General features: G+C 39.8%; 1 protein-coding gene across 1 annotated transcript in view; it reads left to right on the top strand.

The window, feature by feature from the left end:
• DSCAM (DS cell adhesion molecule) overlaps nucleotides 1–27,876 on the top strand; it is a gene marked incomplete at both ends in the record, with an annotated part of 477,096 nt that overhangs the window by 312,284 nt on the left and 136,936 nt on the right. Inside the window, 3 exons of the mRNA XM_082498944.1 lie at nucleotides 3,540–3,818; nucleotides 13,760–13,879; nucleotides 17,566–17,739. Coding sequence (XP_082355070.1) covers nucleotides 3,540–3,818; nucleotides 13,760–13,879; nucleotides 17,566–17,739 — 573 coding nt within the window. The remainder of the gene's footprint in view (nucleotides 1–3,539; nucleotides 3,819–13,759; nucleotides 13,880–17,565; nucleotides 17,740–27,876) is intronic.

Genomic DNA, 27,876 nt, shown 5'->3' with positions numbered 1-27,876 from the left:
CACTAATGAGGCTGGCCCATGCTCCTCTTCTTAAATAGACACTTAATTCAAGCACTCATCAATAAAGCATTCCCAAGACATTGCGCTTCATTGCATGAAGCAGAGATTTTTCGCTCTTGCCCGTTGCAGCTAGAGGAAGAAACATCCCTTCCATGTACACAAGCACACATACACACACAGCCCTCTCTCTCTATAGTTAACATGTAGCATCTCATATATAAAATAACATAATTTAACAAAAAAATCAAATACAAGCTCTGAAGTATGGTCAAACTAAAGCTATGTATAGGGAAGGAAAATACTTCAACACACCTTGAAGTATTTTAAACACATTTTAAATATATCTGTCCGACTGTAGCTATTCTCTCTCAGAGTTAAAGCAGTATACATTCCTCCCTGGTGCTGTTTGGAAATTATACAGCAACAACCCACATGCTGGTTGATCAAGTTTGATATTTCCTTCTGTCAGGGATATATGTTAAATTTTTACTTCAGAGATAGATACAGATATAGAGTGCAACCTTTTATTTCAGAAATTATTTGCCCGATTTCAGGTGTGGTTTAGTCTATGTTTTTAATAAGTGATTTTTTTGTGATTGTTCCCCTCTTCAAACTATTAGGAATACAACTTATCTCCTATGTTAGGTCACCAGGAACTGCCTTTATCAGCCCAAACTGGTTGCTGAAAAACATTCTTCAGTACTTCAAAGTTACCACTACAATATTTATTTTTTTTAAGCAGTGATTTTAAATTACACACTGGTTTTTAAAATAAGCTCCTTGTCAGGACTGCAAGTTGCTGCAGGTTGAATATACATTATATTTTATGAAGCAGAAATAAATGTTCGTTTCCTCCGTAACTTAAAGACCTGAGTAGAGGGAAAATGTGCTGTCTATAAATATTTTAGCCAATTTCTGAAATGCTCCGCAGGCTGCGACTTAAATTTTAGAGTTGGTAAATGCAGCCTTGCAAATCAATATTTTCTGAAAAATACTTCAACGTGACCTAATGATCTTGCTCCCTGTTTTCTTCATCAGGGAGATGGAGAGTGAGGATGCACATAATAATCCTTTAGCAATATGTTATCTGACTTTTGATATCGTTTCATTCGTGAAAGATTGGTTCAAATTTGTTACACACTCAGCAGAAAATACAGAAGCAATTTGCCCCCCTGTTGTGAATTTTAGCATATCTTTTAGTAATGATGCACGAGACTAAGAGAAAGATTTGGGCAGAAATGTGCTAACCAACACAGTAAGCAGCAGCGGAGAGGGGCACTTGGCATTTAGCAGATATTTGTGCTCATCAGGGGGAAAGGTTATGTTAAAACCTTTTGACAGTCTCATTCTAAAAATTTCTCATTCCCACTTGTATTATAAACTGCTGGTCAATAAATGTTGAGAGAAATTTGGCCTTTTTCTGCTGATGTGCAAAGAATCCGAAATATCTCACGGATGTGTTAGCTGCGCTAAGGTAATTGGAAAAGGCAGGCAGACATTTTGCCTCACTTTGTGACACTAGGTCCTCAAGTGAAAAAACAATTTCCAGTGCTCAAAGTTCAAAAAAAGCCACAGTAATTTATACCAAGTTTCTTTTTTCTGTATGCCTCATCTACCATATTTTCATAAAAATCCAACAGGACAGGTTTTAGCGATTTGAGAGGCGGCAGTCAGGAAAAGGCATTACAGCGTGTGCGGAAAATTTATTGCAACGGCACTTCTCCCAACCCCAGACAGCGAGCCGCCCTCAGAAGAAGTCAGGGACAGCCTGTAAGGATGAGCAGTGGTACCCTGCGCCTGATGTCACCTCTCTGTGGCAGCTGCGCGCGGTCATAACTTTTCCTCATCAAATGGCATCACAGTTATGACAGAAAGAGTGAAGTTAGTATCTGAGTTTTGCACTGTGATGCGCACGTACGCGAGCATTTGGACGTGCCTTTGAACCGTGCCTTTGCCCTTTGGGAGGTTTGGTATTGCTTCCTTAATGATAAACTTTCGTACCCCTGATGGAAGAGCAGCCAACATGTGCAATGATTCAAAGAAATCATTGAACTACCATAGTCACAAATACCTACCCCTGCCTCCCAAACATAGGACGCTGGCAAAATGCTGCTGGAGAAGTCAATGGGCTGGCATATATTGCAACCACTTTGAAGAGTTTTTGTGCTTCTTTTCTGCTTCAGTTCTGGGGAAAACACAGCCTTAGATTTGCTAAAGGGAGAAAGGACAAAAGAAATACAATTAGATAAAGCCACCAACTCCATTTTCTTCTGAAGGTAGCTAATATACAGCAGTATAAATATTCTGCTGTGGGTGTCCTTCAATCTTTCCCGTTAAAGATGTTCAAATGTACTACAGAGTATATATAAGTAACCTCTCAGGAAAGAATAGGAAAATGGACTCCTATATCTAAGGTACGTAACCTCTAGGAACCTTCTCTTTTGACAAATGAATATTTGAGTACTGCTTGCAAAGTTGGTTTTATAGTCTTTTCAAGAGTGATTGATAGAAACCTTAGATCAATGGCTGTTAGACTGCTCCCCTGAGAAGGAGAGAAGATTTCAGTTCCTTTGTCTGGGTAGGTATTTGATTCTTAATTTACCAAATTGTTAGTAAATGTTCCAACTACCACCGGGGGAAAGTGAGGCACGCCCATAGTTCTTGCTTTGGTTATAAAATGTAATCCACTGATTCCTTTGGTTTTATTAAAAATACTGGAAAACAAAGTGTTTTCTAAGAAGTAGTTTTCTTCCCTATGACAGAAAATAAGAGCAGTCCTTTCATGTTTTTTGGCTCAGCCACGGAATTGTAAGTTAAAAAAAAAAAAAAAAGAAAAAAAAAGAAAGAAAAAAAGGCTTTCCAAGCAAAATATGTTTAGCAGGAATTAAATGCCAGCTTGAGAGTTTATGCCTTGTACTGGCCCTTGGTTTAGAAAACAGTTTTAACTTAATTTGCTGCCCTACAAGAACCGTACGTGTCTTTCACTTCATACCCCCACCCAATCTTATTGAGAATTGTGACTTGAAACACTAAGAAATAAGCCCCAAGAGCAGTTAGAGAAGCTTACTCTCCCTTTCGTCACATCCCAGAGGCAAAGCTGGAGCCTCATCCAAGTTTATTCCATCACCCTAAGCAAGGCCCTCGCACCAGACCTTGAAAGCTGCAGTGGCCTTCCTTGACTGTCCAGGCAATCCCGCTGCTGAAAGTCCTGGTGAGCCCTGAGATGGCAGTGCGATTTCTTGAAGAGGTGCTCAATAATCTTGCAGCAATCTGCTGGTGGTGCCTGGTGTCTCTAGAAGCCAGGGATTTCACTGCTTCTGATCTCTGCTTGTGCCTTGGGTAGTCAAGACAAAAAAAAACAAAAAAAAAAAACAAAAAAGGTGTTTGCAAAAGATGTGATTTTTTTTTTAGCTAAACAATGCTCTGCGGCTGTCAAAAGTGTTGATTTTACATATTCAGTGCTGCACATCTGTTCCATTATGTTATTTTCAGAAACGAGACTGTAACTGCAATTGCTCCTCTTTCCTCTTTTGTTTCAGTTCCGCCTTTTATTCAGCCTTTTGAGTTCCCGCGGTTCTCCATCGGGCAGCGGGTCTTCATTCCCTGTGTGGTGGTCTCCGGGGATTTGCCCATCACAATCACCTGGCAGAAGGACGGCAGGCCGATCCCAGCCAGCCTCGGGGTGACAATTGACAACATCGACTTCACCAGCTCCTTAAGGATTTCTAATCTTTCGCTGATGCACAATGGGAATTATACCTGTATAGCTAGAAACGATGCAGCAGCTGTGGAGCACCAAAGCCAATTAATCGTGAGAGGTAAGTAGATGTAATTAGTTTGAAGGGCACCAATTAAGCAGAATTCATCAGTATTTCATAATGACATCTGTTTGATGGGAAGTATAAAAAAGAGGAAAATATGGTAATCCCTCTCTTCATAACAGAGAGCACACAGAGCAATGAAGCACACAAACTAATATGAATTTTTCTATCTAAAAGTCTTGAAACTAATCAACAACACTGGAGTGTAAAGGGTGGATGGGGGAGCCACAGGATTGACTTCCTGGAAAATTTGTGAGGCACAAGCCCATTCATTGGGATCAAGCCTTTGAAACGGTATCAAATTCCTCTCTGTTATTGTTTTAGTCTGATTATCCCCATTTTTGGTTTAGATCAGCCTCTCGTATAACATTATGTCAGTAGAAAAGCAAAGCACTGATGTTGACTTCATGGGGAGAAGCCTCTCCCCTGTTACCATGTTGTTCTTTTTCTTACTTTCGTTTATTTAGCGTGATTTATTTCGTTGATTTAGCATGATTTATTTGCTCATGATGACTTCACAACACTTTGCTTTAAAATAGAGGTGAATACAGTTTTGGTAAGGAAACCTTATGTGGAAAAAAACCTTTTAGAGAGATAACTTGCCTTCAATAGCTTTTACTTTTCAAGTCACACCTTAGCCAAGTTCCCTAGAGATTATGCCATTTTCAGACTTACCGTGCAAAACTTCAACAAAACCAAATTGCTCCCTTTTCTTTTTGAAAGTTTTTCAAAGTGTTTTAAATTTTCATTTTTAAAAAATAAGACACTTTTACTCTTCCCTCTCCACCATCTCCCTCTTGCTATCAAACCATTAGACTCCTCTGAGAAAGAGGGCACACACTGTACTACTGCAAGCGGCCCTGATTATTTCTGCCTGTTGCAAATCACTGCATCTTATATATATCCATATCCACTTCCATAAGTTTACCAAGACAAATCTTAAAACTACTCAGGGTCTTTTACCATCTTTTCCAGGCTTTTTTTTTCTCCCTCAAAAACTCATTTGAAACAAAATTTTCTGAACAGCTCTTCCTTTTAAGTCAAATCTTTCCACTGTCCTAGGACTACGCTTAATGGTTTATTCCCTAGTTTTCCACTCATAGAATGTGTATGCTTATTTTTTTAATGCTGGTATTATCAAAATTCAGTGGCAAATAGGTCTGTTGCTTTTTCACTAGTTTTGATATGAATATTACTTTAATGATTTGAAAAAAAAAATCACTGCTTTTAATCTTGTATTGCTCAGTACCGATGTCTATTACTTTCCCCATCTATCCAGCAATTCTTAAATTAAGTGGCTTAATTAACTATATGCATTTAATTATTCTTTTCCTAAGTTGCTCTGTTAGCTGTTAACCCTATCCATCATTCTAACAGTAAAAGACTTTCCTCACCTTCTCTTTTCCTGCAGAAGGGATAGTTGACAGTCTCCCATCACAACAGACAGTCCAATGGCTATGTCTGCCCTATGCAGAAATGCTGCATCTAATAACAGCTAAGGTCATAACTAATTTGCAGTCATACTCAGTGCTTGAAGTGATGGGAATGAATCACTTTAGCAACTCTGTATGGGTTCCTATAGGCATTTCATCAAAACAGGGATGGTGGAATGATCTCCAGGGGAAAAAAAAAAGAAGTTGACGTAGGTAATACCACTGAAAACTGGCTTTCTGCAAACGCTGTCTATCTTTTTTTCAGCACTGAGATCCGTGAGGCTATGACAGCTCAAGTGAGCCCAGGTTTAGGGATTTCTGCTCTGCGCCGCACCGGTCGGGGCAAGCCCTGCCTTCCCCTAAGGGTGTCCCTGCTCTCCCTGCCTTGCCTGGACTGCAGGGTCCCTGCCTCCTGTTGTAGCTGGGCAATTCCTCTTCTGGCACGGCCTTGGCTGGCCTGACCTCTGTTCCCTGGACACATCTGCCTCTTGCTGCCTTGTTTGACGTGAATTCATTTTCCCTCCTTGTCCAGGGGAAGAGTTCTGGAGAGCCTGCTCTCACTCCCCTGTCACGCTGCTGACACCAACACCTCCATTTTCCCCTTGTGTGTTGCTGCTCTAATTGCACCTCCTGATGAGGGCTCTGTCTCAGCGGTGAGATGACAGCTGTTGGGTGCGTGTGCCTGAAGGGCATCTTTATAAACCCATGCGCATGACAGAGGGTAGCTTCTCACGCTGTTTTACTCAGAGGCTTGGAGCCTCTGGAGTCCTAGTCCTGCAACTTTTTAGAGGGTTATGGGGGCTACTTCATTCTTCCCCTCTTGCTTATCTTTCTGCCCAACTAGTGCTCTGCAACAGCCTCCTTTAAGCCTTTCTCCACTGCTCTCTTCTCTCTCTATGTCAATTTAAATGGTAATGTCTTAATCAGTTTTGCGTATGCATCTGGGATAATAGTTCACACTCAGAGGGAAAGGGGAAAACATAATATGTTTGACCTGAATTTTCCACCAAAACCCTGGACTAACCTCTTTCCCTCATACTGAACTGCTTCAGCTGTCTCATTCCACATAGGTCAGAAGACAGACAGCCATCAGAGGGTCGCTGATTCATCTCCATCCAACCTGACCTATACACATTTAAGTAAAGACTTGATTTCCTTCTATCTGTTTCTTTTTCAAGCTTTCTGATCCCTCCTCATCTTTTTGTTCATAGGTGCCGTATAACTGAAACATAATATTTTTCTAAATCAACTAAGCGTTTTCTCTCCAAATAAAGGGAGAAGAAATGGTGCTTAAACTCCTCTTGTTTCTAATCCGCATTTTCTGATGATTTCTCAGCAGTGTGCTTTAAACTTAAATGTTGGCTTTTTCTAAATGTCAGGGGATGTGTTCTGGGAATATCTTATTTATGTGAAGCATGTGCATTTTGATATGAAAGCAGGCAGTGAATGGGAGAGGAAAGTAAAGGGAAATATGACTGTTCCCCACAAAGTTCCTTTTTCCTTGTCTATACTGTCCTTGTACTCATTTTAAAAGCAGAATTAAAAACAATGAAGGCTATCATGTTTCCAAAATAAGTAGGAGTCCATATCATTTTGCAGTACATGGGTAGACTAAGTAGAATCTAAATCCAGTCCACCCCTAAGATAAATGAAGAAACACAGGCCAACTGCTTGTTTCTAAATTTTAACTACAGGTGAGTACACAAACTTCTGCAAAATTCATACAGCCACATAAATTATTTGGCTTTACAACTTGAGATTTTTGCCCCAGTATTTTCTCTGTCAGATCACGTGTGTCTGCTATTTTTTAGCGCTCATATTTTTCTGTTAAATTTTCAGTCTGCTTAATAGAATTCCTATATTATTCCTACAAATATTATTTTTCATATCTAAGCTGCACTGTCATTTTGCCGGGAGTATTAAATGGCAAAAGAAAAACAAGCACTGGTCTCTTAAAATCTGTGGGGACCTTATAGTAAATCTTCACTGCTCTTCCTGTTATTTTGTGGTCCATAAAAGTAACCAAGTGGTGATAAGGAGCCCTAAAAATACCTGGCTAGCAAGGTTGGATTTTCCCTGCCTTAAATACCAGAGTAAGATGACCAGCTTCCACACAGCTGCCTCTCCAAGCATCACATAGAAGATGGACGGTGCCTGCTGAGAAAAAGAAAGTGAGAGGAGAAAGCTTTTGAGCAGCCTTGCAACCCTGGGCAAGATCTTAGGGCAGTCTCAGTTCTCTCTGCCACAGGTTTCTTGGTGAGGACCTGGAAATGAGACAGAGACACACGCTCTGGACATAGACCTGTCAGTACTTCTCTCCACAAATTTGTTGGCCAATTTCAGACAGATTGGAAGAGGTGAAAATGCCTCCAGTGGAGCTGAAAGCCTAAAAACTTAATGAAAAGAGGTGATTGATTAGAAACACCTTTACTGAGTGTAATACTAGACACCAGAGACTCTACTCAGGCGAGTCCTCTGCAAACACAAGAAATGCTCAAAGCGGAGTCTGTACTCAGCCACAACATACAGATCCACAGAGAAGCAGGCTTGATTAGGCCTAGTGTTTATATATGGAATATCTTTTAAAACCTCATTAATTAGCCACTGGGAGAAGCCCACTATCTTCACTGCATCTAGGGACTGAGGGTAGGCAGTCCAGGTGAGTGAAAACAGGGCTTTCCTTCTCAAAATCTTGTCCTCTGCCACATCCGAGTGTAGTTTCTTTGGAAATGCATCAAAAAATTGCAAGCCAGAAGGGTTTCTCAAAAACTCATAAATCATTATTTTGATTATTTTATTTTTTGTCGCATTCCTGGTTTGCTACGCATGCTACCAAGAAAAAGGAAAGAATAAGATCCTGTCGTGAAAGCCATCCATAGAAATTAGGAAAATATCTTCACTGTCAACTACTTATATCATCATGCAGAATTAATTAAGGTTTTACTCATTAGGGCTGTCTTCTAAAGAGTGATTAAAAATCTATATACACTTTATCATGTGTTATTCATTTCTGTAGAGTTTCCTAAAATGGGAATGAAGTAATTATGAAATAAAAAGCAGTGAAAAAGATTTTAATTGGTAGCCAAAAAGAAAAAGCTGATAAATGTATTATGAGTTCAAAATTTTTCAGATGCTGCCAGAAAAGACAATTCAAAGATAATAGTGGATGCATAAATCATGTTTTTAAAATTCCTGCTAGTGAACACATCATAAGTTACAATTGAGATAAGGTCTTTAAATACCTAATAACCCCCCTTAATGCATTTAGTGCATTAAGTGTCAATGTGTTTTCATTTTGTGCTTGCCAGGAATGTCGATAGCATTAGATAGTTAGGCACCCAATGAGGAGTCCCTGAGACTTGAATCTTCCAGATAGGAAGCGAGCATCCAGCTGCTTTCTTACGTTTGGTGGTGGTGCTGGTGTGATGCAGCAAATGCAGCTGGTGACAGAAAAGCAGGGGGAAAAGGTTTATCATTGCAGCTGGGGTCAAAACTAATTTACTTTCTTTGCTGGTGTTTACACTGAAGCTTTGAAGATTATTCTTAAACTATTCACTTCCTATTTAATGTTCTCATTAGACAAACCTGATCAACACAAACCACTAGGCACTGACTCATTTTGCAAAAGTACATCTTTTTTCTTGAACTGCATAGCAAATGGTTTCACTAAACCAGCTAAATCGACCCCTTAGGTCCAATGACCAAATTTAATAACTGTTCATCTTTGCTAAAGTACAGTGTTTAATGATCTCATTCATTAATACATCAATGGTTCCTTTGGCTGATTAAATTTCTTCCGTCATTTTGACAGTATGATCTAAATGTAAAGTACAAATATTCCATGTAAAAATGAAACGTTGTATTCTGGGCCAATGTCATAGATTATTTCTTAACTCACTCCAGTAGCCCACCGGAGGAGCTCATGTTAGGAGCCTTCAGAATCGCTCTCCAGTCTCATGTACTAATCACCGTACTTGGGAGCCAGAAGCACTTGCATAGATTTGAAGTCCAGGAAGGAATGTGCGAGTTTGTCATCTGGTCCCTGGCATAAAGCGCGGTCAGAAAGGATTCTCGGATTTACATAAAGCAAGATTAAATTGGGGAATGTTAGCATGCACTCATAAATTGATTTTGGTTAGTAGCTTGTAAAGCCCATCATTGCGAGCAGTGGGGACACTGGTAAGCAGTATCTTCTTAGGGCACCAACTCATATTTTATCATTTTACCAGGATTATTTCACAGAAGGAGGTAATAAAAGCATTTTCCTTCCATTAAAATGGCACTATGACATTCATGTTATCTTCAACATCCTGTTCTGATTGCTCTCATTCTTTGTTTTTCCTTTCTGGGAGCCTGAGAGCGCTAGTCATAATATTGACTGAAAACACCTTTTTTAGGTCCTTTGAGTTCAGCCATTAAATAGTTTGCATCTGTCAACTTATTGCTCTTACACTAAACAATTCAAGAGCTCATTTCTCATCACAGATCCGTGGGCTGCATTAAATGCGAGAGCCTAACAGAAACTCACTGTTAAAGCACTTTTAAATGCCCTCCTTTATGGGCTCAAGGGATTGTGCTGCTGAAACAAGGGTGATGATAAAAGTAGAACTGTTCAGTCATATTCGTGAGCTATTTCAGAGTCTTTCACTACTAAAGGGGCAGAGGAGGCCCAGACCTTTATCACTAAAGAGAGAGGAGGAGAACTAATTGCTTTCTTTTCTCCATTAACTCTATTTAAGCATATCAGACAAATTAACTTTGTTAAATTCTTACTAAGCAAATTTTCTTTAAGGGCTAATGAATTCCTGAAAGATAATGAAAAAGCGAATGTAGATTTATAATCTAAAGCTAAATATCAAAATCTACATCAAGTAGTTAAATGCACTGTCTTCCAACATATGACAGCACATAGCACTGAACAAGTTATTCATTTGAAGTAGAATTGAGAAGCAAAATATCAATGAGGAAGAAAAACATAAAGGTCTCCTCTGCTTCCTTTTTAATCATTTCTATAAGAAGAAAAATCCTGTGGTTTTACCTAGACAGCGATACAGAAACAATTGAAAGGTCATTGAATGAGTAATTTTGTTTGGCTGTAGCATCTTTTCTGATTTCTATTGGCAATCTTAAGACTAAGTGTCAAGGATTCATGTCTTCAAAATCAGAGCAGCAGTTGGCATTTTTATAAGTAGTCCTAAAGGAAGGCCAAAGCTTTACGGAATATCAAAATTGTTTCTATTACTGGATGTGGGCAGAGTTTTTGCCAAATAAGTTTGAAACAAGCTTTGTTTATGGAACAGTACAAGGAAACCATATGTTTGCTAAACATACACCTAGTTCTGGAGCTTATATGGCAAAATTTAATTTCCACAGGTACCATTCTGATACCATTCTGTATTGGAAGTAATGATTAAAAACAAGGATACCAAGAATAGCTGAGCAAAAACTTATGTTTTATATATGCCCAAATTACAGTTAAATCAATATGATAAAAAGCCCTGTTCAGAGCTTGTCAGTGTTAAAGGCACAAGACATGAAAGAATATCTACTTGAGTTCATTAGCGTTGTAGAAGGAAGCATTTCCATAGAAATGCTCGAACAGTATTTACACTTGGCATCTGTCCATTTTTCTCTATATATGCCCAAAGGGATTAAACAAAAATTTTATTTTAACAGATAACTTTAATGCAAATAGTATTTTAAAAGCTGATTGCCTTTATTCCATATTAGACAATCTTACTTAACTTTTCCAGAACTTTCTGCATATGCCTGCCCATTTAACATAACAAATTATTTCCTGAAAAATTAGCACTTATTGCCAGTGTCTTCCATAGCAAATGAAGAAGATAAAGTTTTTCAAAGAGAAAGGAAATAAAACAAAAAAGTTACAAAAGTTTTGTATTGTAAGAGATTTTAAAAGACATTATACTCTTCACACTTTTCAGTGGTAGAAGCCAGTAATTATCAGTCATTGCACTGCATTGTTTGTAATCATTCACCTCTAAGACTGATACAACTGAGGTAGTTTTGTGGTTTTGGGTTGTTTTTCTTTGGTCTGCCCTCTTTATGGATAAGCAGCTTGTAATTGATTTTTCAGAAGATGTGAATACAAATTTACTTACAGTTATGGAGGTGAAACAAGCTGATGCCACCATGCTGAGTCATATAAAATCAAACCTATTTGTGCAACTAATTGTACTTTTCATCTGCTTTGGGAAATAAGTACTTGGGACTCTTGTGTTTGGTGATATAATGAACACAGAACAGTGAGAAAAGAGCTACTAAAGCAAATGTCTGAGTAGATAATTAGAACTGGGTAGGTTATTGCCCAAAACTGCTGTTGCCAGGGTTTATTGTTTGATGCTTACCTATGATGAATTAACATAACATATGATATATGTTTGTCAGTGTGGCAGCTATTTGGAAAGCTGAAATGTTTGACAGCAGTAAATATATCCCCTAGTACAAACGTGTCTCTTGCCTCTATCGCTATTAGTTCCTTCCATTTCTTCTAGCCACGTTCCTAATAGCAGTGGAACTTCTTTGTACAGCTTTGCATTATAGCTCTATAGTCAGCAAAAGGTTCAGTTAAAGGGATTTTTTGATGTCCAGAAGATTGTTCTCCTCTTTTAAAAACCAGTTGTATCTATGATGGTGGAAAAAGAAAGTTGGAGGGGAGTCTGGATTACGGAGACACAGGGAGAAAGGCTCAAGCCATTGTGAGGAGGGTTCTCTGAACCTGGAGAGAGTATGTCTACGTGCCTCCAACTTTTAGTAGTCCTGTCCATACCAACACTGGCAGCTCAAGTTCTTCCTTAAGGAAAGCTTGGGACTCTCAGGTATAATGTGGGGTGTTATTTGCATAAACTATGAGAGTGTTTATACTGGAAAAACTTTGAAGTCATGCATTATAGCATTGGTGTTGCTGCTGTGCTTCTGCCACACAGGTTTTCTGATGTACAATTAGTACTATATTCGTGGCCATTAAGAGCTGTTTCGGGCCCCAAGGCAAGTAGTCATTGTACTGATGATCCCCTTCTATGCTGTGTAACGTTTCCTCATGCTCCAGCCCTCTCCCATACTTCTGTTCTTAATTTCTGGCACTTCTGGAGAGGCAGGTGGTGGGGTCTGATGGGGGTTTGGGTCAGAGCAACGAGGGATGGTTGGGCCCTTTCTTCTGTCTCCACAAACTTTCAGACAAAGTGAGCACTGGCTGGACCTGTGAAGCTGTGAATCCATGAGGTTGTGTGTGTGTCCCCATGGGCATACGCTGCAGCGGGGCAAGGAGAGCAAGGAACTGTTAGGATTTCTCCCTTACTGCATTAGATCTGAGTGTGTTGCTGTGCTCGATTTGAGAGGAAAAAGATCTGTCACAGACTCAGTCACCTTACTACACTTTCTTTGTTGCACTGTAAGAAATGACAAAAAGAGTAACGTGTGGGATAAGGACACGAATAGTTTACTTTTCTCAGGTATTTACTTCTTCATGTTCTAAGCCAAAGACAGGAGGTCAACGAAAATCTGTGACCTTAACTGACTTTAATACAACCATTAAGCACCTTTAATAGTCAATAACTTTTGTGGGTCTTTCAACATTCTTCACAGTTTTTAGCTTTTCTTTCAAACTTTTGACAAATCTGCAGGTTTTATTGAGACTTTGGCATTTATTATCAGGCCTTCATGCTAAACCATAGGTCTAGCATTGTCACAAGTTGTTTCCTTCACTGTGTATCTGTATTTGGAACATGTAGAGCTCTTCTTTGAGATAAGCAGCTTTTATTTTATTTATGTATAAATATATACTTGCTTATGTCTGGAAGACGCACTGCAGTGGTTTTGTGCTGCCTTAGAATAATACGTAGTCTAATAATACGTATACATTGATGCACATACATCTATTTCCAATGAGATTTTCCCTCTTCAGCTTAATGCAAGCAAATTATGCTGAACCTTTCTATGGATATTTGGAAAGAAAAATCCTACTAGAATTTATGGCTCACATACCGTCATTTTAATATGAAGTGATCTGATTGCTATTAAAAGCTGTTATTTTTTAAGGTTATTTATGCTACGTAATTTAAATCTTTTTCTAAAGCTTGTTAGTTCACTGTTATAAAAAACAAATGCAAAAAAATACAGTTGTTCTTAGACACCTGTCAAACCTCTTCCTTTGTTAGAAAGTATTTCTTTTCTGACCATAACAGTTTTATTTATCTGTTGTTCCATTTTATAACCTCTCCTATGGAGACATTTTTGTTAGCTTATTTTTCTATACTATCAAGACCAGTGTTTTTATTGTGCCTGGCAAGAAATGCATTGAGATTATGCACAGAAAGTAAATAATCCTGTAAAACTGACTTTACTATGTCAGCAGATTATCAAAAACATGGTTTTAGTTGTTGCTTTTGCTACAAAATATTATGCCTCCTTATTTGACTGGTCTGCTGTTTTGAGCTACTTGATAAGTTGCACAAATTCTCATGGCTCCTTTTGCTCCCTCCACAGTGCCCCCCAGATTTGTTGTTCAGCCCAGCGACCAGGATGGGATCTATGGAAAAGCTGTCATTCTCAACTGCTCTGCGGAGGGTTATCCTGTTCCTACCATTGTCTGGAAGTACTCAAAAGGTAGGATTCCTCTGGTGATCACTGGGGACAGATTCATTCCGGTTTAGTAACAGTTTACTCACCTGAAACTTACTGATGTAACCTTCGTATTGTCAGAGGCTGGCAGGGTGCAATAAGGGATGTTTATACTGTTCTTCTATCATTTCCCTAAGCACATAGTGCTGGCCATTGTCATAGATGCAAGGCTGAGCTGGATGGACTTTTGGTCTTCCTTAGAGATGTCCTGGAGCTGTAAATGTGTGTCTGTGTTAGCTATGGCCTTAGCGGGCGAGTGATGAAACGGACGGCTGAGAGAAAAGAGGTACTGCTTTAATTTAAACAACCTCAGAACAAGGTTCACCGGCAGCATTTGGCTGATTTTTTTTCCCCTTCAAAATCCATGATAACATGGCCAATCATATCTTTTCAGCAAAGAAGAAAGGTCAGGTAGCATTAGCATAAGCAGTAATTCAGTATGCGCTTTACATAATGCTTTAACATTTTCTTCTCATGTAACAGAGCATTAAAACTGACCCCACTTGACCCTCAATAACCATAGGAAATTGACTGCTTTTTAATTAAAATGCACTGCCTGCTAGATTGTGTCTTCTGGCCAGTTGTCTTCTGGTAGGTTTTAGCAGGAAAACAAACTCTCCAAACTCTGTATCCAATCTAAATAAGTTAACTCTTTAAAAAAAGCAAAACTAAGTGCTGTTGAGAATAAATCCTTATGTAATGGTCCATGTTATTTTTGGTTTCCTTAGGATCTAAGTCCAAATTACATTTGGAGACAAGGGTGAGGGAAGAGAAATGTTCATGTTAAAGGCTATTTTTTGCTTTTATTGATAAATCCTGGTTTGTGGCAAGAAGGGTGCAGGGCTCCAAATGTCATTAATCTCAGTGGTATATGTGGTTTTAATTATGAATATAGGTCACAAAGAAGTAATTCTGTTTTGTTGTGTTTGTGTGCTGAAGGAGAAGACCAAGCCAAGCTAGCTGAGTTGTAATTAACAGTGAAGAGATGGGCAGCCCATCTTAACAGAGGAGAAAGGGAAAGTGGTTTGATTTTAGTGAGACTACCATCAAGTGACTGTCTTTAAGGTTTTCCATTAACAGCTCTGAAGTTTTTCAGTCAAAGCTTTAGTACATATGTGACATAGGCAAAGCCATCAAACTGCAGGTTCATTTTTTGGCTGAAGTAACTCTAGGTTAAAAGGCCAGTATTTTTACAAAAGCCTATATTTTGCTAATGGATGACTGCAATTTCAATACCCAGTTTAACTAAGGTGCTGTACAGGTCTATGGGATATATGAGACATCTTCTGTTCGAGAGATACATTATATAATTTTTTTTTGAGCAAGGTTTCTGCCGAATTCTGAAATAATTAATGAGGTGAGGCCAGCAGGAGTAAAGCAATCAAATCTTAGATCATCTGTAGGTACCAAAACAGAGTAGAAAGGGCATTTGTACACCTGCAGGTGAGTTAGTGTCATTGGTTCTTCATGTCAGTAAAAAATGGAAAAAGCGGGTTCATTTTTTTTGTACGTGGGGATAGACAGTTATTGGAAATGGAATTGCTGTCTCTAAAGAAAGACAGTGGTCAATACAGGCACCCCATAATCAGCAAGAATCTGTTGTTTTAAGTCCTTCAGACCTAAGAGGCGGTGGCCATACTGAAATGCAGGAGGCTTCATCTGAGAATAGGGAAACACTTTTTTACTGTGAGCGTGACTGAACACTGACACAAGTTGCCCAGAGAGGTTGTGTAGTTTCATACTTGGAGATATTAAAAAGCCATCTGGATATGTTCCTGGGTAACCAGCTTTAGGTGGTCCTGCTTGAGAAGAAGGGTTGGACCACATGACCTCCAGAGGTCCCTTCCAACCTCAGCCAGTCTGTGATTCTGTGATTTGTAAGCATGTAGTGCTCTGGCAAATTCATCCCTGCAGTTGTGTGTGATCAGCTGCTGCCACTGCTCAGGAAGGACTTTGTCTGTAATAGCAGTAACAGTGCGTGTGAAGAGTAAGAAGCCTTTGCAAACTGTTACACAAAACTTTGCCCAGTTGTCGCTATCCTTAGGAGTATCAGCCCTGTCCCTTCTGTGGACACCAAATTTTCCCCAGAATTATTCATGTGAAGAAAAATAAGTGAGTGCTTGCATCTATCTTCTTGGGCAATAAATTGCAGACAGGTAGAGTTAGTGACGTACAAATGTGCCTTCCAATTAAATGACAGGAAAAACAGCTTATTAAAGAAAAAAAAAATAGACAAAGGGGGAAGTGGGATATGCACGTGACTAAAATAGTTGAAAAATCAGCAATGACAACTGATTTTTGTGAAGACATTATCCCTTTAACATTTCTAAGTTCTCAGTATCGGCCACCAGACCTTCAGTGTAACTGTAAGTCCCTGAAGCAATCTTTTCTAGGAGTAGAAGGATTTTTGGTATGCACGTCTGGTCTTTTTTAATATTCAAGATGTTGTATTCATAGCTTGTTATAGCTTGCTATTTTATACTAAATCATTTCCCATAGTATTTATTCATCGTATTTCCTCTTGGGCTGACTCAGCCAACTGTGTATAGTAATTAATGCTGACAGATATTAACTTCGTGTACAGAAAGTTGTATAAGAGAATTTCATTGGAGAAGACTACCTTATGATTTCCCTGAAAAATCCTGTCTCCTGCTGCCAAAGTGGGTTGTAAAACCCTTCGTTACAAGAACTGTGTCTTAATATGCGCTTGGGGAGTCCCTAATGCTGGAGGAACCTGAAGTTGTGGTGGGCCTCTGGATAGTATGGCATGCTGACAGTATGGCAGTATCCTGTTCCCTATTGCCTAAATCACCCGGTGTCTTATTTCCAAGGAAAAGTAGATTCTTTCTTAAAACCAAAGTTGATATAGAAATCTTTGGCTTCCTGTCTTTTTCTGGACCTTCCATTTTTACATTACCACCTGGCATGGTTCCTCATGACCGCTTAGTGGTCTGAGCTTTTTGTTTCTTTCTTTGTGTGTGTCTGTTTTGGGGGAACGGGGTAGGGGGGTGGGTTTTTTTCTTTTTTTTTTAAGAGTCCAAATAAATACTGGCTACAAACATGGCAGAACAGAGGTTTTATGTCATCAGTCAGTCAACTGTGGGAAGAAACAAGCAACACAGTCACTGACATGTTTTTTCCACGTTACCCAGAGTTTTCTAAACAAGGTCCTAGAGGTCCCTTGAGTATGCCATGTTTACTACGACAGGCATCCCCCTTAGTCATAAGAAATTCATTTGGTGTATGTATTAAGGATGCATATTTGTATGACTGTTCAGCTGTAATTTTTAATAATTTATCAGTCTCTAAATGTACAACAAATGTGCCTTTTTACCCATGAGTGCTCTGAAAAGCTCCTTCATTTTCTTTCTCCCCCTTTCTGGTTCTTCTGTTCCTGCTTCGTGTTCCTTTTGCCCTTTTACCTTTAACATGGGTAAATTATTGCTACTATTACATTCTAAAATTCTTTCTTCTTTTCATTTAATGTATTCAGTTTTGGCAAAGAACCATTCTCTTTGTTCTGAAGATGCTAAAAGCCATTCATATTTTAGTTGATTTGAGCTTATAAGAACAGGAAACTATAGTTTCTGTCTTTTTTTTTTTTTTTTTTTTTTTTTTAAATAAGGTGCTTTCCTTCCTAGCTAACCTATTTCCATGGGGTCCTGCTTTAGGTGCCGGGGTTCCTCAGTTCCAGCCAATTGCATTGAATGGTCGTATCCAGCTTCTCACAAATGGCTCCTTGCTGATTAAACATGTGCTGGAAGAAGACAGTGGATACTACCTCTGCAAGGTCAGCAATGATGTGGGAGCAGACGTCAGCAAGTCCATGTACCTCACTGTTAAAAGTAAGAACTAAAACACTTCTCTGTGATCCAGATATTACCATTGAGTGAAAAAGGCTTGTCTACTGCATCCTTGGAGGGAAGGGTGGTGGGGAGGGAGGGGAGAGGTTGGTTTTGTTGGTTTTAATTTAACGTTGGTATTCAGCTGCATGTGCTAGCACCAGGGTTAGTATGGTTAATTAAAAAAAAAACATTATTTAGTAGAGGGAGAAAAGGGGACTTCAAGATGAAAAGAATTAACATCTCATGTCAAAAATTTGTATCGTGTCTATGAGCTACGGCTGAGTAATGATCGAGGAGGATCGGGTTAGAGATCATTTAGGCAAACTTGACAACCACAAATCCATGGGCCCCCATGAGATTCACCTGCGAGTGCTGAGAGAGCTGGCAGATGTTATCGTGAAGCCACTCTCCATCATATTTGAAAGGTCGTGGAAAACAGGAGAGGTGCCTGAGGACTGGAGGAAAGCTAATGTCACGCCAGTCTTCAAAAAGGACAAGAAAGAGGACCTGGGAAACTACAGCCCAGTCAGCCTCACCTCCATCCCTGGAAAGGTGATGGAACAGCTCATTCTGAGCATCATCTCAAAGTGTCTGGAGGAAAAGAAGGTTATTTGGAGTGGTCAACATGGATTCACTAAGGGGAAATCATGCTTGACCAATCTGATAGTTTTCTATGATGGTATGACTGCTTGGGTGGATGAGGGGAGAGCAGTGGATGTTGTCTACCGTGACTTCAGCAAGGCTTTTGACACAGTCTCCCGTAACATCCTCATAGGTAAGCTTAGCAAGTGTGGGTTAGATGGGTGGACAGTGAGGTGGATTGAGAACTGGCTGAATGGCAGAGCTCAGAGGGTTGTGATCAGTGGCAGAGTCCAGTTGGAGACCTGTAACTAGCAGTGTTTGTCAGGGGTCAGTACTGGGTCCAGTCTTGTTCAACATACTTATCAACTACCTGGATGAGGGGACAGAGTGTACCCTCAGCAAGTTTGCTGATGACACAAAACTGGGAGGAGTGGCTGACACACCAGAAGGCTGTGCCACCACTGAGACTTGGACAGACTGAAGAGTTTGGTGGAGAGGAAACTAATGAAGTTGAACAAGGGCAAGTATAAGGCCCTGCACCTAGGGAGGAATAACCCCATGCACCGGTACAGGTTAGGGGCTGACCTGCCAGAAAGCAAAAGACAGGGAACTGCTGGAGAGAGTCCAGCGGAGGGCTACAAAGATGATCAAGGGAATCAAGTACCTCTCATGAGAAAAGACTGAGAAGCCTGGGTCTGTTTCTCCTGGAGAAGAGAAGACTGAGAGGGGATCTCATCAATGCTTATAAATATCTAAAGGGAGGGTGTCAAGAGGATGGGGTGAGATGCTTTTCAGTGGTGCCCAGAGACAGGGCAAGGGGCAACAGGCACAAACTGGTACACAGGAAATTCCATCTGAATACGAGGAAAAACTTATTTACTTTGAGTGTGACAGAGCCCTGGAACAGGCTGCCCAGAGAAGCTGTGGGTTCTCCTTCTTTGGAGACATTCAAAACCCACCTGGATGCCATCCTGTGCAACCTGCTGTAGGTGACCCTACTCTGGCAGGGGGGTTGGACTAGATGCTCTCCAAAGGTCCCTTCCAGCCTCTACCATTCTGTGATTCTGTGATTCTGTGAATGAAGGGGAAGTACGAAAATTCTTTTGTCAAAGGTAAAAAACAATAACAAAGGAGAAATACCCACAGCAACCATTACAAATTTCAGACCTTGAAGAAAATATGGATTAAAAAGTCCCTTAATCAATTCTCAAGATACCATAGATAGGTACTATAGGTTCAATTACAGTAGATACCACAAGATGCTATAACATACTATAAGATATTATAGACACAGCCACAGTAGTCATTTTGACTTAACCACTGGCAGATAACTTTCAGAAAATGCATCGAATTCTGTTGAATCTGGAGTGCATACACAGCAACCACAACCTATCTGTACTTTCTAGGCACAAGAGACAAAAGTAATCCAGTTTTTAGGTGCATGTTAGCTATATCTCCGTCAAACATGAACACAGCTGAGAATATAGAGGAAATTTTGTGGATAAAAAGCTGCAGAGCTAATATAATTTCTCACTAGAGAAAAAAGACCCTACTAACACTTCAGCATGCGAAATGTTCCTGGATGACCTATTAGACCATATTGAAGGAGGTCACCAAGCCATGCACTTTCATGTTTGTAGGACTTTTGAAGACTGACTGAATGCTTTGAAGTTCTGATACGTCAATTAGCTTGTAAAATATTTGCCCTTGAAAGTAAAAAGATTTTTTTTTTTAACAAAAGGAAGGAAAACCCAACTTATTCTCCATTGGAGAGCTATACTTTAGTTGTCCAATGTTTAGTTTTAGGGGTGTTTTTTGTTTGTTGTAATGTCAGAGAATGAATAACTAAGTTCTTTGAAAGGAAGAGCGTCAACTTTGTCAAATTTACAAGCCCTGATACCTCAGGTGTCATCTCCACTCTGAGTTACTATAGTGGCTTCATCTTCTGAAAAATAACATCATATCCCAACCTCTCAAGCAAGTATATTAATTACATACTTTTTCTGTGGATCAGTGGAAGTTCCATCTTCTGTGGTTTCCGTAACTGGCCATTTTTGGGCCAGTCTTCAACTGTAGTAGCAGTGCACTGCTGTAATACGCTACAGAAAAACAGCTTTCCTCTGGCTGGCAGTTATGCACACTGCCTGTCTGATCACTGCATGCAGTTTCATGTGTGATAAAAGAGCATCCCTTATCAAATAGGAGCAGGAGCTTCCCTGGAGAGTCAGTTGCTGTTTGAATCTAATGAAAACCCCTCCGGCTCTGAGATAGCAGGCAAGCACGTCTGTACACCCTCACACATCCACACTAACACACGTTCTGGTCCCAGCACGGCTGTTAGAGCAAACGCGGTTAGCGTGTTGGTGCGTGTGTAGAAGAGGCAGAGCTTTAGCTTTAATCAAGCACAAGTTAAGGACAAGCTGCTTTGGGGAGTGACTTGAGTGGAAGTGTGCCATGGTGGGCCTCAGGTGTAGCTGGATCCCCAGTTCCGGTGGTGTGATTATGGCAAATAATATTTGCACCTGGTCAGGTGGAGTGACTCCAAAGAGAAGGCCTGGACCAGCCCTTATTCTCTCTGGTACTGTACCTTGTATTTGTTGTTTTCTTTTGCTTTGTGGTTATTCTGGCTCCTTTTCCCTTTCCCCCAGAAGCCTCTTTCTCTATCCTAGTCCTCACGGACAGACCTACTACTAGATGAAAGACTTGTGCTTCTTTCGTGAAATTCACAGTGTTATTAATTAATTGATCCTGATCCACAAGGTCACTCTAAATGCCACTCAGAGGCAGAAGGTGATGAGACCTGGCCTAGGCAGTTGTTTCTGGGTAACAAAAGTGGTAAGTAAGAAACAGCCTTCCAATAGGTAAACAAAGATTAGCACCAATACATTTTGTGGTGACTTCCTCATGACAAATTGGCTTTCCACCTTCCTTCAGTAGCTCAGATCATCTGATAAAAAAACAAGTGGTTGATTGTGAAACTAGATTGCCTCTCAGAAAGAAAGACATGGAAGCAGTCCCCCTACAGCCACCAGCTCCACTTCTTAACTGTCCTTTGTATCACTGATACTTCACGTATACAGATGCTAAGCACTGATAGCATCACTGTAAACTTACCTCCCCCACCTTATGCACAGATGATTCTTCTCCTCCATATTTGATAAAAGCTTTCATGTACTCTGTGAGTAATATTGCTAGATAAATTTTTGCCTTTTGTAGATCCTGTGACAAGCCTCTTAAATGAGACTGGATGCTTTACTCTTGCAGAAATTCCAGTGTCACCTGAATGTAAACTGAAAAGCTATTGACCTTTGATGTCAAAGGAGGGTAGACAATATTTTGTTTTGGTGATTCAGGAGTGGACAGAACAAACATTAGCCTAATGTACTTCCAAGGCTTGCTGCCTTTAAAATTGACTGACATTTTCTTAGTGAAAAGACAGCTCAAGCTACCAACCATCTTGGTTTGCTTAACAGGACTCTTAGTACTAAGAAGGAAATGATAGTCATTCCAGATACACATTTATTTAGTGCCTCAGTGTTTGTTGCATGACACCTTAATGCCAGAGAAACTGGTCCAACTTCTTGGTTGAAGGTAGATCGTTGAGGAGGGAGTGCAAAGAAAAAAAGATGAGAGGAAAAGAAAGAGGCTTCAGAAATACTAAAAGAAATGTGAAAAGAATGAGCTGCTAGAGTTAATGCTGAATCAGGGAGCACAGGGCTAGAATGGCAACTGTGAAAGCTGAGAAACTTCACCTAAGAGCTATTATCCTTCTGCCTTTCTTTCAAGAAATGTACATAAAAATCACGATCAGTGATTTTTTCTCTTCTTGTGAACCAAGGATAAGTAGTTCTCAAATTCCTTATTCACCAAGACATACAATATTAGAAAATTATGAGAGTGATCTGGAATAAGGAATCTAGTGCTGACTTGAGAAATGACTCCTGGTGCTTGGGATGAGAAGACTTCTAAAGAATTTCTATAAAGGATAATGAGCCTTTAACATGAAGGGAAGAACTAAAATTATTTAAAGGTTGCCTGGGAGTCACAAGGGAAGAGATGTCTGCTTTAAATGGACTGCCTGCCTGCCTTCATCTGAATAAACGTCACACTTCCTAATTCCACTGTAGGGGCTATATATAACATAATATAATGGTGTTGTGAAAAATCTCCTTCCTGAAAAGAAAGCTTTCATTAAGGTATGTATGTTCCTATGTAAATAACCTGTCAGAGGCAGTCGTGTTAGCCCTGCCTCTTCCTAAATCCATCACTTATTTTCATGTCATTATGGAGACTGAGAAGTTTTAATCTGATCACCAAAACATTTCCAACAAATCTCATCTGCCAAGAAAACAGAATTGCTTCATTCACTTTCCTCTCAGATATGCTTCTTAACTATTTGCATTATATGTGTTTAATACATAAACCTAAAGCCATCAGACACAAAGCTCCTTCCAGCAGGAACATCCTAATCTCAGCTAATAATTTTAAGGCTAAGTTTCAGCACTTAAATATTAAAAAAAAAAAAAAAAAAAGAAAACAAAAACCCGCAACCTTTTAAAATGTTATCTATGACAAGAGCTAGTGGAATAACAGAAGAAGAGGCTGTTTGGTAAAGGGAGCCTGGTCACAGTGTAAAAGTAAGTCTAGTGCCCTGTTCCTGCAGCTGCCTTGGGGCTTGGCTGTGGTAATTCACCACCCTGTACCTCTGCTGCCTCTGCCTCTTTTAATGTCTCTCATCCACATATGTGATGATGATCTCTTCCAGGCAAGATTTATTTGCCTCCATCTTCAGACAACTCATGGAGCAAAGAGGCACTGATCACATAGCTAGCTACTACTGCAAAAGAAATAAAAGATAATAGAAGTTATAAACAGAAAGAAGCCCCCAAGATGCTTATCAAGGGAGATTCTGAATCTAGTGAAGCTGTTTCCTCCACTGCTAGCTAACAGTTACTCCACCGTATGGCTGAAGAACTGCAGCATTTGTTTATTACAATGGATAGAAGTCTATACCTGCCTTCCTCTGTGAAACTTTATCTGGGCAGGACGAAGGCACACTTGCCATGTGTCCAGTCAAACCAGTTTGCTTTGCCACAACACCTTCAGTAAAGCAAGCAAACTGTGATGGAGAACTGGCTGTGCTCTGCTCACCGGGGCGCCTCTAGATGGTCATTTCAGTCTTTAGGAATCTAATTCCTTGTCAAGAATATAGGAATGTTGAAATCTGTCCAATTGCTACTTTTCTTTGTGTATGAAAAGAACGGGATTTATACATAGAGGCAAGCCTTTTGTTTATGTCCAATTTCTCAGTAAAAATGCATATATTCCACAAGGTGTAAGTAAGGGTGGCATTGCCTGTTCTGCATTTGTAAAGATAGATTATGCATGTTATGTTGTAAAGGAAGATCAAGGAGTGTAGTGATAGGACGAGGGTAACGGTCTTAAACTGAAAGAGTGTAGATTTAGATTAGATATTAGGAAGAATTCTTTACTCTGAGGGTGGTGAGGCACTGGAACAGGTTGCGCAGAGAAGTTGTGGATGCCCCATCCCTGGAGGTGTTCAAGGCCAGGTTGGATGGGGCTTTGAGCAACCTGGTCTAGTGAGAGGTGTCCCTGCCCATGGCAGGGGGGGGTTGGAACTCGGTAATCTTCAAGGTCCCTTCTAACTCTATAACCCTTCTATGATTCACTCTAAGATATAAATGATCCTCTCTAACATCTTCAAAAATTACTTATAGGAAGAAGAGCAGTCATACTATGTCAAATTCACCTGAGCCCAGCTCTTCTGATATTTCTTAATCTGTCCTTGCTTTATTTTTCATGGTCCCATGGTCTGTGGCAAAACAAAACAAAATCCCCTGGTCTGATTGTGTACTCTGTTTTACTGTTTTCTTCTCTTAACATTCTGCCATCTTTAAACAAAGGGGTTTTTCATTTATTTGCTTCTTCATACTTACTTTGTAGTTATCTCAGGTAGAGTGCATTTTCATCCAGTGGACAAATTTGGCGAAAACTGGTAAAATTCTCTATCTGGACTACTTGCATAAAAGGTAAAAGGAAATAAAACCAAAAATAATTTTTGTGAACTGAAACTACTCGCGTATTCCAAAGTGTCCTTTCTCACGAGCTGGCACGAGCTGCTCTTGCCTATCTTTGCCCTTACCCTCACCACCTATTTCTTGGCAAACAAAGGCAAAAACTGTGTTACATATGAGGATGTGAATGCACTACAGTACAGATCAGTTTAAATTTCAAGTCGGTGGTGAGGGATTGTAATAGTCTCTACCTGTTTTAATTACTTATTTATTTTCATTAACGGCACAGTCTAAAAGATGCTGCAAGAAAGCTACGGTAAATCTTTGAAATGTGAAAATTCTACCTAGACACAAGGACTTTCTCTTGTTAGTAAAACAGCCCATTTTTTTCCTAATGAGGTCCTCCCACTATGAGAAATGAACAGTGTCTGAATGCTGTTTTCTGCCTCTTCAGACCACTGGCACAGCTTTGATTTAGGGACTTGCACTTTAATCACCCATCATGTGTCATTACCCCAACAGGCGGCAGCAGCCGCGAGATACAAGCTCCAATAAATTGCACTGAAAATCGCTGAAGCGATCCTTTGTTGATTTTCCTTTACAGCTATTCAATGGCAGATCAGCTGTCATAACAACACAGTGCCTGTGGCAACAGGGTGAAATTAAACGTGAAGTATGTTCAAGGTAGCTGGTAGAAAGCTGGAATATCCCTTTTCTTCTGTACATTCAAATGCTTTTCTACTTCTCTCACTTATGCCAAGCCTGTGGCAATTGGCTAAAACGAATGCTTTCTCTTGTAAGATAATTGCCAGATGTACTGCAGTACAAATACTCAAGTGCTTTTGTATGCAAATCTTTGCAATACTGTCATTTAAGGAAAAGAGGGACAGTAAGGACTTCACTCTTTCTTTAAAAAATGTTTTTCTAATTGGGTGCAAGGAGAAAAATAATATAGTAGCCCTTTTTATTTTCTTCAAGGCTTCAAACAATGTTTCTAGCAGGAAGGTGAAACAGATTTCTCTCCAGCTAGCTAGCTAGCTAGAAAGTGCACATAGGCTCTGCTGTATTTTTTCCACTAGTATCAACAGTATCATATTTATTGGGGTTTTTTTCAGGATAGTTGTCTCTCACAGCTTTATGTTGCCCAAATAGCAACATTCAAAAGGAAGCATGGGTGGTGTTCATTTTCAGAAGTCTCCTTTCTATTGAAATTTTGATAGTGGATCCAGAATATTAAGGGTTTCCTGAAAAGCAAACAGTTTAACAAAGCTGTGATTATTTCATCTTTTGAATGCCTACACATCTTCATTTTTCTTAGAAAGCCTTGTAAGGGATAGGATTCAAAAAATGGGTATTCTAGCTGCTGTTTTATTTTCTCACTTTACTGAACACATTAATACTTAAATATAATACTTAAGTAATACTTAAACACAGCCGAACTAAAGATATTTTAACAGCATGTCCTCCTTTCACAATCTTAATACCTTTTGTGTCCCATTAAATTACTAGTTTATTCAGAGAAGGTTTTACATGGCTCTCAAAATGCAATCAACTCAACATCCAGATTTGGCCAGCTGTGGTCAGTAGACTTCTGAGCAACTGAGATCGTTTCAGATCAAGAATTACAGTTCCTATGTCTTTTGAACATAGCCGAAACAAGACTTGAAAATAACGTCTGCTCCGCTCTCTTCCTCCAGTTGAGATCATAGAATCATAGAATGGTTTAGGTTGGAAAGGACCTTGAAGATCATCGAGTTCCAACCCCCCTGCCATAGGCAGGGACACGTCTCACTAGACCAGGTTGTCCAAGGCCATGTCCAGCCTGGCCTTGAACACCTCCAGGGATGGGGCCTGAACACCACCAGAGATGGTGTTGCAGTGCTTGATGCAAGCTGGATAAATAGTCCATTCATAATAACCTTCATCAAGAAAGTAACCCCACAAATTTCATTTTATTTGGCACAATACTACTGCCTTCCTCTCCACATCTGGCTGCAAAGAGTTCGAGCATGCTGCTCCCAGCTCTGCCACCGTGCCCCTCTTGGGCTCCGCACTGCCTCTAAGCTTCCTTCGGGAGAGCGGGCAGAGACCATCTGAGGGTGCGAGTCACTGCTCAACCCGCAGCAGCTCAGCTGGCTCCTTCAGGGGAAACAGCTTTGCAAGACACACTCAGAGAATCGTATTCAGAAACACAGCAGTGGAGCTCTAAGTAGTGGGAGCTGGACGTGATGGCATTTAGAGGCTGTAGTAACAGCTGTGATATGAATCTGGAAGATGGGGAGAGAAATGAGTAGACATGGTAATTAAATTTGAATATTTATCTCAAATGCTCTCATTAAAACACACCACAAAAAAAAAATCTTTTAATTGTTTGTTTTTTTTTTTTCTGATGTTTTCTTAAAAATTATGCAGTGGTTCTAAATCTCAGACAGCTACACAAAAGAGAGTCTTACTACAAATCCCGTTTGGATGGTGTTGTTATAGGTTATTTCTTCTTTTCCTTTCATCCATGTGATAGAGGAGTAATGACTAAACACTAACAACGCCCATAATTCAGTAGTGATGTTTACTGGTTTATCTTGAATCAAATTTATTTCAAATGCAGCATGAATATAGGTACACAGTCTCATTTTTCTTGAATGCTTACCTTAAGGGGTATTTAATGCTTACAGTGTATATAATTCCCTGGATTTTCATGCTTCTGTTTTGTTAAGCCAAATAATTTTCCTGAGTAGCATCTTAAAACATAGATGCTGCTGTGAATATATTAGTTTCATTTGTGGGGTGGGGGCTGTACACAGCGTGATTCCTGGGTTTAATGTCGGCTTCTAGTGGAAGAAGTACATGCATGATCTATTGTTGCTTATTTTTGTATTTGCAATGTCATCAAGAGTTGGGCCTACATCTCACTAACAAAGATTAAGTAAACTTAGGAGAGCATTGTAAAGCAATAGTGGGATGTAAATTAATTTAGCGTGTATGTGCAGTAGATATGACTATTTCCACTTCAGAAAAGCATGCTGTTATAGTACCATGGTTTTCCTTTTCTCTTTTCATTTCCCTTTTCTTTCCCCTCATCTCTTTTCCCTGTCTCTAGTCGTGCCAGCTTTAATGTACATCTCATTTACAAAGTAACCACGTTCCAGCAGGACAAAGCCTCAAGGAGGAGACACGGTCTTCTCGTATCTCACATCATTTTCCCTTCGCCCCCACTGGTGCATCTTCCTCTTCCTCGCTGTCGCCATTCTGCAAACCTCACATCTCTACCATCAATTCCTTCCTTTTTTTTAAAAAATCACTTTTCATCCCACATTCATTCTTCTATCGATCCATTTTAAAGCTCCCCATTATTATTCTCATATGAGTTCAGGATTTGCAGAATGCTATCTGAACAGCAAAAGTAGCGTACAGAGTCTTAAATTATAATATTTCTTCTTACATATCAGGGGTTCTTCTGCACTTTGAATCTTTTCAGCACAGACTTTTTCAGCACAAGACCTGTGTTTCAAAAGTTTTTCAC

The sequence above is a fragment of the Vanellus vanellus genome, assembly GCF_965231255.1.
Source record: "Vanellus vanellus genome assembly, chromosome: 1".
Taxonomy (NCBI): Eukaryota; Metazoa; Chordata; class Aves; order Charadriiformes; family Charadriidae; genus Vanellus; species Vanellus vanellus.
Note: the sequence above shows the minus strand (reverse complement) of the source record. Positions and strands in the feature narration are given on the sequence as shown.